Source organism: Suillus subaureus (assembly GCF_016647635.1).
Source record: "Suillus subaureus strain MN1 chromosome Unknown BJ212scaffold_212, whole genome shotgun sequence".
NCBI lineage: Eukaryota > Fungi > Basidiomycota > Agaricomycetes > Boletales > Suillaceae > Suillus > Suillus subaureus.
In genome coordinates this window covers 1,487-15,603 of record NW_024538768.1, presented here as the reverse complement: position 1 = coordinate 15,603, position 14,117 = coordinate 1,487, and the positions used below count along the sequence as shown (strand labels likewise).

General features: G+C 43.2%; 2 protein-coding genes across 2 annotated transcripts; both read right to left on the bottom strand.

The window, feature by feature from the left end:
• Window positions 1-3,271: 3,271 nt before the first annotated feature.
• Window positions 3,272-4,012, bottom strand: BJ212DRAFT_1305992 (uncharacterized protein; the record flags this gene model as incomplete). Its single annotated transcript, XM_041333791.1, has 3 exons — window positions 3,272-3,462; window positions 3,789-3,843; window positions 3,899-4,012. The coding sequence occupies 3 exons, from the start codon at window positions 4,010-4,012 to the stop codon at window positions 3,272-3,274; spliced, it is 360 nt and encodes a 119-aa protein (XP_041185487.1).
• A 7,165-nt stretch (window positions 4,013-11,177) lies between these two features.
• On the bottom strand, window positions 11,178-11,345 carry BJ212DRAFT_1289685 (uncharacterized protein; the record flags this gene model as incomplete). Its single annotated transcript, XM_041332066.1, has 1 exon — window positions 11,178-11,345. One exon carries the CDS (start codon window positions 11,343-11,345, stop codon window positions 11,178-11,180), a length of 168 nt encoding a protein of 55 aa, XP_041185486.1.
• Window positions 11,346-14,117: the final 2,772 nt, after the last annotated feature.

The following is a 14,117-nucleotide window of genomic DNA, read 5'->3' as shown; positions in this document are numbered from 1 at the left end:
CCCTTACTTACATATACCTTCTTCATTCCTGCGCCTTACTTGTGTCAGCTCCACATCGTGGGAATGTGCTTAGTTGCCTTTTGCATGATAGCATTCGCATTTTTGGAGCTACCACTTAGTTGCCAGTTAGTATCCCTTAGCATCCCTCAGTATAGTGCACACTTTTTTGAGCCATAGTCAGTAGCATTTTTGACAATCACACTCTATCATCATCACATTCGTCATCCTCACATCCATTAGTATCAGTCATCATCTTCCCCTAGTCCCCATCACATTCCTAGCCCTTTGCGCACTTTTGCCTATTAGCATGCGACTTTCCCACGCTTCGCGCATCCTACCACTCTCTGCGCGCGTGACTTTCCCACGCTTTGTGCGACCTGTGGATGTGTTGCACTTGCTTCCCCTTGGGTCAAACGCACTTGCCTTTGCAAAGTATAGCAGCCTAGGCAGAGCTGAGATGACCACACACATACTCTGACTTGGTATTCCTTTTTGTGCCATAGCTTAGTAGTTGATTCCTTCACCGGAAATAGGTCTGGAAAGCGTGGGAATATTATGGGATCTATGTCTGGCATACAGGATATGACAGACTGCTGGTTGGTGGCTGAGTGTTGGGTAGAAGAGGTTCCATGTGTGACCTGCTAGGTGTGGTGAGCAGAGAAGATGGTGTGAAGATGATAGAAGGGGGGGCTGAAAAATAGCAGAAAGTCAGTAGTAATAATGTACACAGATAAATATCTACCTTGAAGCACTGGATCAATGAGATCATCAGTGATCTCACTAGTATGAGGGGTTGTATTTGAGACATTGTTGCGAGTGGGTGTTGTATGGTCACTAGATGGCCTGTGTCATATCCCACAATCCAGACCCACATTCCATCATATTCCCACGCCTTCTGAGCCTACGTCCGGACCACACTTCATATCCAACTCATTCCCAGATCCCCTTCCACTGTGTGCTCCACACCTTAGCAGGATCGACTATGCTCCGGATTTACCCCTGAGCTCTGGACCATCAGATCTCCACTGCTAGCCTGAACCATAACCCCCTGTCCCATCCACCCTATGTACACTCCATCCAGCAAGACATCTGGACTTCACCTCGTCTTAGATTCTGGACTCTATCCACCTTCTCATATCCTGGTCCTGTATCCACCTTGTCTTCTGGATCCCCAGATCTCCGGACCTCCGGATATTAGCTCTGGACCTATTCCCACCCTCTGTCCAATATCCTGCACCTATCCCCATTTAGTCATTCTCTGCTTTCCGGCTTTCAGTTACCTCTTCTTCTGTCTTGCTTATTGATCCTTGTATGAGTCTTCATCTCCAAGTTCATTTACTTATGTTCCGACTTACTTACTAATGTGTTTCCATATGCTCATACATAGCCTTGCTCCTTTGCTTACTGATCCCCTCAGATATTGTTCAGTATATAACCCCTGTAGATACTCCTGTAGTTCCCTAGTTTGAATATCAACTTAGACTTGCCCAATCCTCTCTTGGACTTTGGTCCACCTAAGTCTATCCTACCCATCAGGCCTAGGGATTGATTCCCTAGGCTGGAGTTCCGCCTTTCTGGCACTTACCCTCTTTCTGGACTTAGGTCCAATCCCTGTCTCTCCAACTCTACCTTAGGGTAGTCCACCTCTGTTTGTTTCTACATCAGACTTCATCCGATGTAGCCCCTATTCCTTCCAGACCTCCGGATGTCCTGTCCTTCGGACGTTCTGTCCTCCTAACCCTTGGACATCCTGCCCTCTGTACCTTCAGACATCCTGTCCTTTGTACCTCCGGACATCCTGTCCCTCTGTCCTCCGTCATCCTGCCCTCCTGTCCTCCTGTCCTCCTGTCCTCTGGACCTTCGGACCTCCTATCCCTCCATCCTGTTTCCTGTAGAAGTATTACCTTGCAGTGGGAACTCTCCTGAGCACTTCCTGTGTTCCTCCGGAACTCTCCCGCGCTCTTCCGGATGTTTCCTGTGCTCCTCCAGAAGTCCTCTAGCGCTCTCCAGCAGAGTAGCCAGCCTCTGGAAGTCCTCCGGACTTCATCAGACCATCATCAGACCTCATATGAAATGAAGGGCACATACTTGGGTAAGGGGCACAGCGTATGAGCTGAGGCCAAGCCCCTCTGAGTCAGTCTCTCTCCCCCTTGAGCAACATGGTTCTTAACAGCCTGGTGGATTCTGTTGATGCAGGCAATGATGATGCAGGGATGGGATGAATATCTGTGTGGTCAGCAGAAGCACTGCCATCATTGTCATGGCTCTCCTCTGGTTCTTTATCTACCTTATTCAGGGTCAAGATCTCACCCACTGTCATGCATGGTATGGAGTTCATACCATGACGTATATAAGAAGAAGTATAGAAGGAGATGATTAGGAGAGTGTATGAGGATATATTTCTCACTTAGGAGCTTAGTCATCTATTTCCCTTTATTTATTTACTTGTATTTATAGTTTCAGCCACTTGATTACATCAGTGAACCACTCAGATATGTCTGTAAGCATGTCATGTGACTGGTAATATTCTGATTTGTAAGGATTTTTCCATGACTTATCATGTTTTGTCATGATTTGTCATGCTTTGTAACATTTTGCAGTGCTTTGTAATATTTTACTCATGTACTTTAGTAAGCAGCTGATTCAGCACACCAAAAGGCTTGGTTTGTAAGCATATTCTTACCAATCCAGTGATGAGTCATTGCTTAGTAAGGATGGTTTCTAATATGTATATAAGGACTCCATTCTCACATAATCAACAAGTTTTTCCTTCTTCTTTCTTGTCTCAAACCATGAGATTCATAAGATTTGAAGTGCAGGAGTTTTCCCTCTTTCTGTCTCAATAGTGTGAGATTACAAAGAAAGTGAAGGCCTTGAGATTGCCTTTGAAAACTATAGTATTTCTAGTCTAGATTGGTTGTATACTATCTTACAGGGATTACCTATACAACAGTCTATCGTATTTGATTCAGCAGAGGTCCATATTACCTACTAGGTTTAAGTTAACCTGACAAATATATACTTCCCTTTACTATCAAGAAGTGATCTAGCAAAGAAGTAATTTATTACCCTTTGGCCACCCACAAACAACACATTATTAACCAAGAAGTAGAAAATCTGTTGACTGTGAACTTGAGGAGCTGGCACCTTAGTCTTATTGAAGTACAATTGTGATAGTCATTGTATTTCACCTCAACTTATATAAGACCCTCAAGTAAGAAGACACTGCCTTGATGCATCTCATCCGCTCATCAGCATCCTGTCTCATAATTCAAACAAACTTGCACTTCCTATCTGAAACTGCCTGTGCAAGAGCCTCTAGCCATTCAACTCCACCTTTCAGATTGCTGGGGTTACCCCATTCAGTGTGGCACCACCCAACCAGCTTGACTAGATGCTCTTGAACCATGCACTCATAGCAGACAAACTCTAGAGTTGCATTTGTGTTCTTGGTAACCTCAACTATTGAAATAGATTAGCAGACTATCAATCAAAGGCTAAGAAAATTTATACCTAGACTCTCATTTAGACCACTTCATATTCCTTGCTTGGCAGCCAATTTGTGGTCTGTATAACTCATAGACAGAACTAAAAATCTGCATTAGTTTACAAGAAAGCATGTGGATACTGAAAAATCTTACTATTTCATGGTGCAAGCCCAGCAAGCATGGTGGACTCCATCTTGATGCCAAGTTTCATCAGATCCTCCCACAGAAGTGTATGAACAAAGTGAGAAACAATGTCACTCATAAGGTGTACTTTTGGCAGCATGTTGATGTTTGGTGAACTTTGAATGGTGACAATTAACATTTCCATGCCCACATGTTCCTTCAGCACTTCAGCCTGTAATAAGACAAGTCAGATTTGAAATCTCAAATGAAGAACATTTAGGACTGACCTCACTGACCATGGCTGCAAAGCTACTATTTACCTCAGTGAGATGAGTACAAGAGGTTATATTTAGTGGCTTGCTCCATCCTGATGTTTTGATCTTTTTGAATTCCTCCACCATTTCTGTGTGCTGCTTGAGTGTCAGTTAGTGATATTTGCTTGTCTCCTTAGTGATGGCACAAAGGTTGGCTCATTGGCCTAGGTCTTTATCAATTGGCAATCAATCAGTTGAGTCTATTCTATGGCAAGTTGGCAACAGAGAACACACCAGCATTGAATTTTCCACTTTTGAAATGCAGAAAGACAGACCATGCACTTGTCTTGTTGTGCTGCTTTCTCCATAAGGCCAAACCAATGTAAAACTTTTCCAGATATCATCAATGGCTTCTGCCAAATCTGTGGCCTGTTCATCAATATATGTTAGTATGTTGTCCACTTCAGTATCCTCATCTGTGCACTTTTCATGTTGTTGGGCCATCAAAGCATGTCTTGCTTCCTGAGTCAGCTTTGGACCCTTTTTGTGTGCATGGTTTCAACCTATGATGCACCACCTGCTACTGAGGAATACTGCTCTAACCATGGCAAAAGAGGTAGGGTAGTCTCTGAGATAAAATTCATTTGTGTCAGTGAAAAATTACAATGTAAATAACAGCAAAGCGATCAGTTACTGTCACCCAATGTGTTCCAGTCCTCCCACATTGCAGCCAAGATTTGACAGACATTGGACTTAGAACTAATACTGCCCCTCTTGGCTAGCTTGGAAGCCCACCTATCAGGAACATATGAATTGAAAACTTCACAGCAAACATTGTGAAGGGTGTCACTGTAATTCAAATTCTCCAGTGTGATGCAAGTTTTCAGACCAAAGGGCAGAAGAGGTTTTCCTGGAATGGAATATGATGGTGAAAATGATGTAGGAGGGGATGTGCTACTAGATGGTGCCAGTATTGACCCCAGCTGTGATGGTGAAAGGAAAAGTGATGCTGAATGGTTCTTTGAATGTGTCAAGGGAGTTGACAAGCTTACTGACAAAGTGCTTGCAGACATGCATGAGGGCAGTGGTGGCTTTGATGGTGTTTGAGCCACATGAAATGTCCTGGAGGTTGAACAAGCTGGAGTAACAGTAGGTGTAGTGTATGGTTCCAAAGGGTTGACCCTGACTTGCATAGCCTCATGAGCTAATGGAGAGATTAGGTGGGTTGGCAAATTGTCCCTGAGTGTGAGGTGCTGGAGCTGGTCACCCTACAAACCAATATTAGTCATATAAATTTTAAGGCAATCTCACTTACAAGATCAAGAGTGTGTGATGCAGAGGCACTCTCACTTATGAGATCAAGTGTGTGTGATGGAGGGTGCCTAGATAATGATACCTGTTAATGGATCCACTGAATTGATGGAGTTGCAGAAGAGGTGGACAAGAATGGCACCATTGAGTCCATAGTTCTTTGAGTGGAAATGACTCAATCAAGGCAACCAAAAGGCTGTCCAAGGATTTCAAAATCAGATAAGTGAGAGCCACTGGAAGGTAATGGAATGAGAGGCAGGGAATCATAGTCTTGGACATCTGATGCGGTGCGCCTGAACTCCTGCTTCCATCCATGTGTGAGATGGGCTTCTCAGAAAGACTGCACAACAGGTAGAGCACATCTCTCAGTAAACATCTATGTGATTTCTGTGATGTGTTGATGGCATTGTAAGGGCTCAGCAAGGAGCTTTGGATTGAGATACAGCAACACAGAAAGATCTTGAGGTTGGAGGTCTGTTAATGGTGCTGTTGCACCTGGGTGGTGTAGGCAGAGTGTAACACTACCAGACAGGTGGTCAAGAATGGTGCACTGGAAAAAAACAATTGAATCATGAACAGGAAAATGAAGACACAACATACCAGGTCATATATCAATTTTCATACTCAAAACAAATGATTCACTCTCTCTCATGAGGCTGCTTGTTTATCAGTGCTTGTCATGCCCTTGAAAGTGTTGCTAAGGTAGTGCTGTTTTGTTAAGGAACAGAAACCTCAGTGTGAAAGACACAACCCAACTGGACACTTGATAAAAGTACTCAGCCAGTATAATGGTCAATGCTCTGCCTAGCTGCTACACCTGCAAGCAAGAACATTCAACCCAAGGGAATCAATGGACTAGGCTCAAGCTCAAGAGATAAAATGAGTGAAAGAGAGACACTTCAGGCCAAAGACAGAAAACTATGTTCCAGGAGCTATCTAGTGAGCTGAGAAGCTACAACTAGGAAGCTACAACTAGGGGATGCTACTAAATAACCCAAGTGAATGGGGAGCAACCAAGAACTGGAGACAAGGGAAAACTGAGTAGTGACTGTAGAGTCCTAGGTAAAGGGAAGACAATTATGTAGGCAGTAAAAATGCGAACATAACCTAAGGAAAGTAACAACAAGAGAAGTATAGTAAAAACTACCATTTGCAGGCTAGAGTCAATATGATTGTCACAGCAGGACAAGTGAAAAGCATTCACAGAGTGGAGATGATCCAGTGGTGCTGAACTTCTACTGCAAGAGTGGGATCAGATGTATGAAGCTGTGTGATTACCTCTGGGAAATGAATGGCATTGTCTTGAATGCTCATGCAAAGTCATGTGATCTCAACATTGCAGTGCACAATCTCCTCCTTGCATCATTGCAGGTCGAAGTATTTTGCAGACACTTGGCAATTGCGAGGAATTGCCCAAAGTTTGTCTAGCAACTGATTATCCATGTCTCGAAGGAGATCAAATTCAGCAAGCTAGGAGAATTCAACTACCTGCTCCTATGTAATTGGTAGTCGGGGAGGATCAAGTTCCACTGTGAACTTGTTGTAGTGATTTAGTGCATTCCAGATTGCAGTCACATGAGTCTTCAGTGCTTTTGCAATCTGTGTTCAAAGCTTATAACCTGAAAAAAACATATGTCAGAGCGAGCCCCTTCAGTGACAAACTCTGTATTATATGGGTCACCCAACCTATATAATATCCCATATAAGATGGGCCAGCAGACTATGGGCTGATGTTATGTATATCCTTGATGTTGATGGGTGGGCTGGGAGGGATATTATTTCTGATGGGATGGGTGGGCCCATCTATGCTGATGTTGTAAATATCCTTGATGATGGCAGATGGGCCAGAAGAAATATTATTACTGATGGAGATGGGTGGGCCCATCTGGGCAGTATGTAGAGTAAGATAGACATATATTATAGACAGCTGGGCTGAAGAGAGATGTATGGCAGATATTATTATATGGATGGGTGGGCTGACATATTAGTACTATTTTGTAGACAGGTGGGCCAAGATGGGGGTATATTACATAGACAGGTGGGCCGATGGGGTGGTAAAATATTTATTATATATATGAGTGGGCTGAGGTGGGGGTATATTAGATACACAGGTGGGCCAATGGGGCAGTGAAATATGTATTATATAGATGGGTGGGCCAATGTAGGGGGATGTCATATAGACGGGTGGGTGTCATATCCACATATCTGGATCTCAGATCCAATCCATATCTCATCTCCAATCTGATTCATATCTTATCCCCCTCCAACATCTCATCATCCAATCTGCCTACTCATCTGGTCCAGTCCACAATTCATCTGAATCCATAACCAGCACTTGTCTCCTTTCAGCAATCCCCTGACTCCAGTATTTCGGTTATCTGTATATCCATCCTGCTCACTGATCCATTACCTATGCTTCATTTCTGTTTCATTATTTGTGATCCATTTCTACTTACCAATAGACTATCCATATGCTTCGTACATAGCCTTGGACCCTGCTGATTGATCATTCTGTTAGATACCTATAGTATATAACCTCCTGTAAATCTCTGTAACACCTCAGTTCAAATATCAACTTAGTTCTGCTCATTCCTGTCCTCCAGACCTGAGTATCTCTACTCTCATCACCCTCCAAGACTTAGGATTGATTCCTATAGTCTATCCATATCCACCTCTGTCTATGACAGTCCACTACCATTAGTTTCTAGTCTGGACTCATCCAGATTAGCCTTACAATACTTATCCTGTATCTGGCAGTCATCCAGATCTGCTACGATACTTGTCCGACCCTCTGGATGTGTTAGTCTTATCTTCCTGAAATAAGGGGCAATACTTGAGTAAGGGGCACAGTGCATGAGCTGAGGCTGAAGCCCTTAGGATCCATTTAGCCTTGAGTACAACCTTAACAGTGGGCCCAGATACATATCATTTAGATGTATGGGCTGAGGTATTGGTATAATACCCCTATATGAGTGCATATACCTACCATTGACCATGGAAACCCAAAACCCAAAACCCTGAATACACCATGTCTGACATTCACCAAGTACCAAAACCTGACACCTGAAACCCAAAACTCGAACATCAAAACAAACTTCAAAACTCAACACTCAAAACTTATATATTTTTACAAGTTTTGAGTCTCAAATCACCAAGTACTGAGTACTGAAACCTGAAACTTGCACATCAAAATTCAAAACTCTTCACCATGCCAAGTACCAAATGCCAACACCTGATGTTTCATGTTGGGTGGGTCCAGGTAGTTGTTATCATATACACAGGTGGGCCCAGGTAAATAGTGCAATAAACATAACTGGGCTGAGATAGTTGGATAACATATGAATCAGTGTGCTGATGTAGGCACCAGAGAATTGAGCACATGGAGTACATACCCACTATATGAGTGCATATACTGTCATATGCCATTCCAGACTCTCAACTCTAAATCTGCTTCTCTGGATATCTGGATCTGAGATCTGGATCTCAAATGATCTGATCTATCTTTATATTCCTTCTGGAATCCAAACCCTATATCAGCACCCAACCCCATTTAGACTTCCCCTGTCTCTGGACTCTGGTTAACCATGTTTCCCTTCTGATTATTGATCTGTTACATACATTTCATTTCTGGTGTTCATTATTTGTGATCTGTCCTACTTACTAATAGACTTTGCATATGCTTCATACATAGCCTTTATGTTTGCTGATTGATTCCTATATGACACCTACAGTATATAAACCTCCTGTAACTCTCGGAAACACTCCAGTTTGAATATCATCTTAGTTCCTGCTCATTCCTGTGTCCTCTGGACTTGAGATAAGTCTCTTGTCATATTCCAAGTCTTAGGATTGCATCCTAGACTACATTCCTGACTCTACCTTAAGGTAGTCTATCCTCTGTTAGTTTCTAGTCCGGGCCATCCAGATTAGTCTTATCTGCTTGCCCAAGTAACATCTGGACATCCATTGTCCGCCCTAGTCAAATCCCGGAAACTCCAGATGACTGTTCTAGCCCCTGGAAATTAAGGGCACATACTTGGAAAAGGGGCACAGCATATGAGCTGAGGCCAAGCCCTTGTGATCTGACTCCCTTGAGCACGTGACTTTAACATATACCTACCATCGACCACCAAAGCCCAAAGCCTGAAAACCTGAATACACCATGTCTGACATTCACCAATCACCAAGTACCAAAGCCTGAAAGCCCAAAAACCGAAACCCAGTGTGCAACATATCCATTTTTCATTCACCATAAATCACCAAGTCTTGAAACCTGAACACCCAAAACCTGAACACCCAAAACTCCAAACTTGAATCTCACAAAAATGTATATAACATGTAAAAAAAATTCATTACACAAATCACTAAGTGTTGAGTGCTGAAACCTGAAGCCTGAAACTCAAGACTTGAAACCTGAGATGTGAAAACCAAATACCAAATACCAAATCTTGAAAAAATGTATATAACATGAAATTATTTTATTTCATTACACAAATCACTGAGTGTGGAGTGCTGAAACCCAAAACCCAGTACTACTGACTTCTGTCATATCCTGTATGCCAGACATAGATCCCATCATATTCCCACGCTTTCCAGACCTATTTCCAGACCCCATATCCAACTCATTCCCAGATCCCCTTCCACTGTGTGCCAGACCCTTCAGTCACTTCTACTGCATAACCTGTTGATAGGACATGTACATTGGCCTGCAAAACCAGGTGTACAGGACACTGGCCAGTCTATGCACTTACTGTATAGGCCGGTCATGCAGAAGCCTTGTAGGCCAATGCCTCATATAGAGAATGTTACAGGGTTAGCTGGTGGACTTCTGCACTATGGGTGGATTAGGCCTGCTGCCTCTGCATTTTGTGGAAGGTGGTCAGCTGGCTGAACATTGCATTTGAACTGATCGGCCAGCCTCCCCATGCAATCTGTAAGATAGGGGCGGCCAATGGGCTTCTGCTCTGTGGTGCATTAGGCCTGCTGCCTCTGCATTTTGTGGAGGGTGGTTGGCCAGCTGGCCATTTCATTTGAACTGATCGGCCAGCCTCCCCATGCAGTCTGTATGACAGGGCTGGCTGATGGTGCAATTTGTGAAGGGTGGCTGGCCGGCTGGCCATTGCATTTGAACTGATCAGCCAGCCTCCCCATGCAGTCTGTAAGATAGGGGCGGCCAATGGGCTTCTGCACTATAGTGCATTAGGCCTGCTGCCTCTGCAATTTGTGTAGGGTGGTCAGCCAGCTGAACATTGTATTTGAACTGATCGGCCAGCCTCCCCATGCAGTCTATATGACTGAGTCGGCCTGCATGCTTCTTACTTGAGTAAGCAGTCCAGAAATATTTTTGGTTACATGAAGTTCATGATGAGCTTATCAATTGATGTATATAGTTTACTCTACTACATAATGACTGTAAATATTGTCTATTATTTGAGCCTCACTCATTTACAATGTTCATCTTTTATGTCAATGAGTGAAAGGAGACCAGTCATGGTGCTCTATCCTACATAGGTCAGCCTGCATTTCTGGACTGGCCACCCTAGCTTGTGACCCTATCCTCCAACTGGCCAACCAGGGGATGCAGTCTGTCTGTCATGGACAGCCACCACTGTGATTTCCCATTGTAGATGGGCCAGCCTGAATTTGCAACCTGCAGATCTAGGCCGGCTGCCCTTGTTTGTGACTCTAACACCAACTGGCTGGTCAGGGGATGTGGTCTGTATGGGATGGACAGTCACCCATGTCACATGGGCCATCCAACCTTTGCAATATGTATTTCTGCACCAGCCATTACAACATTTTGGAGAGGGATGTGTACCCTCATCTAGCACATTACAAAGCCATCTCCAATATCAACTTGTTGTACTCCATTTTCCTTGAAAACCTCTTGTGCCCTCAGCTGCAAACTCAGCCCACATGACAGCCTGCTTTTCAGCATATGCCTTATGTCCATTCTTGATACTCTCTCCTGACCTCCTTCTCCACATTGCTGGTTCTGAAACTAGCATACTGTCCAATACATTTCATGCTGCACCAACTTCAGCTCTTCACTCCAACGATCATACTGTGCTTTTGCTTTCAACCAATTCACCCAATAAACTAGGAATGGGGAACATAAGCTTGTTGCATTGATAAAAATCAGATAAGATTTAAACTCACACTCATACATCCACTCGCTCTTCTGACTATTAGTCGCACTGTTGATTCTCCAAAACCAAGCCAGCTTATCAGAACCCTGGCCATGCCTATTTTCCTCAGTGACTTCTTTGCTCACTGCAAGGTCATCAGCCTTTAGAGATTGATAGGATGTCAATGTATCAGAGTCAGCCCCTAATTGTTGCATTGCTGCCCTTGATCAACAGTATTCTTGAGCATGTTTGTTGATGGCCAGAGTCATTTTTTGAAGTTCCTTCGTTGATCTAGTGCCCCAGTGATGGACCGATTTGTTGGAGTGCAATTTCTCTTGAAATACCACAGATCTGTCACCAAGTGCTTGACGAAGCTTCTCCAGGCAGTCATTTGCTTGACCCTTTTGAAGCTCTAGTTCTTTTTGCTGTAATGCCATGATAACATCATCCATGATGGCATCAGATGCAACCCATGACAGCATCCAAAGTTCTGCAACCTCTGCAGCTGAGTCAGCATTATCACTGAGGTCCAAAATACTGTCTTCCTCCAGAACGTCGATTCCTGGAAAATTATATCCATCAGCCTTCTCCAGGCACAGTTCAGGGTCATCCTGTTGCAATCCCTCTCTGCCCTCCAATTCCATACCATTTGTAATCACCATTGCAGTCTCATAGAATTTATTAATCCATGACAAGAGCTTCTGTCTTTTTTTTTCTATCATGATTTTCTGAGAAGCAGTTGGATCATCTGACTGTTGTCTTATAGAAGATCTCAGGGCATCTCTAGTAATACAATTTGAGTCAATGACAATTTGTAAATTTGAATATCTTACTGAGCATTTTCAATATTCATACCCTTGATCAACCATGCAATGGCCCCAGTCCGACCAATGGTGGACAGTCCATTTTCAGTCAACCTTAGCCTTATTTCAGCCATAGTTGGAGCTTTTGATGATTTACAATCAGCAATAACTAAAAGTTCAATTTCACCAAACCTACCTTTATCCATTCTAAGCTGATAGATGTCAAGACGCTCGCCACAGTCAAGAGCTGCTAGTTCAGCTTCCTTCTTCCATTTCTGGACATCAGCCAGATCAAGTGAATCTGTCAATTCTTCATATGGACCCTGAGTGTTATTAACACCCTGTACAGCATGATGATACTTTTTTAGTAATGATTTGACTATTTAAATGCCTTGTTAGTCAAAGTTAACATTTTTGAAGTAAAGGGGACTTGCCAATTCCAATAAGCTTCCTCCAATTAGAATCCCTCATATGGTCGTCCAAGACTTCCTTTCTGTGAGAGAGAGTCATGGATCTCATAGTTGGAGAAATCTTGTTAAATGGAGCCCAGAGGGTCTCCAAGATTTCTCCATCAACATGACCAGCTCCTGTAATAAAATTGAGGCTGAATCTGGCAAAGCATGGTAGCTTATGGGCACTCAAATGAAACTTGCCAATTGCTGGCAAAATTTTTATTGATTGAGGAACAGACAGGTGATAGCTCTGATCCACCCATTCATGGAAGTGGATGCTCCACTGGCATGCAACATCATAGATTATAAGTGCACTGCTGATATCTTCTGATGGATATTTCAATGCATTGCAAATGGAATAGTCCATGTTCATTTGCCTGACCACTGTCAGCACAAAGTTGTAATACAACAATGAAACTACATACCATTTGCCCTTCTGAAAGTCTACTACAGCATGAGGAACAAAATATCCATGCCTAGCACATGCTGTTGCCCCAACACCTGTAGCTCTTAGGTTGCTTCTCTGAACATTGGCTGCATTCACAGCACAGTGATTGCTACAAGATGATTTCTGAGATTATATTAGACAACATTTCCAAAGAACATGTCATGAAATACTTGCCTCTTTCCCTTCAACAGATTCTGTTATGTGAGTTTCATAAGGTCCCTCTGTTACCATGTATCCCTTTCCATCCACCAGTGAAACATCATCTTCTGGAGTCTTCATCTTCATATGTTGCGCTGTAAAATTTTCATCGACAACATATCTTTGTGTTACCAACCAACTAAATCCACCAATTAGCTCATCTAATAATTATTACTGACAGAACTTACTTGTCATAGGAATCCTTCCAAGATGAGGGTAAGTTGATGCCAGGTTGGGGACATGTTGGACAATAAAGAGCTAAATCCCCTGGGCCAGTAGATCTGTCTGTCCTTGTGTCCAAAACCAAACCATATTCTATTCATCAAATCCCTCCATATACGGGACACCCACATTAGTTCACGGTAACGATCCTGTTTTATCATGTAAGCCAGGAGTTCAATAATAAAGAAATTGCTCACAGGTATTTTATGAGGGAAAGCATTGTTGGTGAAATGACATAGCTTTTGATAGAAACTCATAGCTGAGGTTTTGCACTCCAAAGTGTCTATGAGGAAGTTATCCAGAACGTTGAAAGTGAAAGCAGATTGAGGGCAAGTGATGCTGGCAGGAAATAACCTCGCTTTTAGGAGATGTAGGTGTCTGTCCATCTCAGCTCCAGGACACTGACACCAGGATACATGGTGTGAGTAAACTCCAGTGGAATGCACAATAACCAGGTCAGATAATCCCAACTGAGTTTCATAAATAGTATCCCCCTCTCCTTGTCCAAATACATCTTCCATGGCTCCAAGATCTGACCAGGGTGATGGGTTTGAATGCTGCCACCAAATTGGGACAAGGATGTCCTCCATGGCCAAGATGCATTATATACCCATGGTCTCATAGGGTAGTGGACTGGTAGAACTTGCCATTCCAAAGTTGAAGGTTGTGGAATGGGTTTGCTGGTGGGCT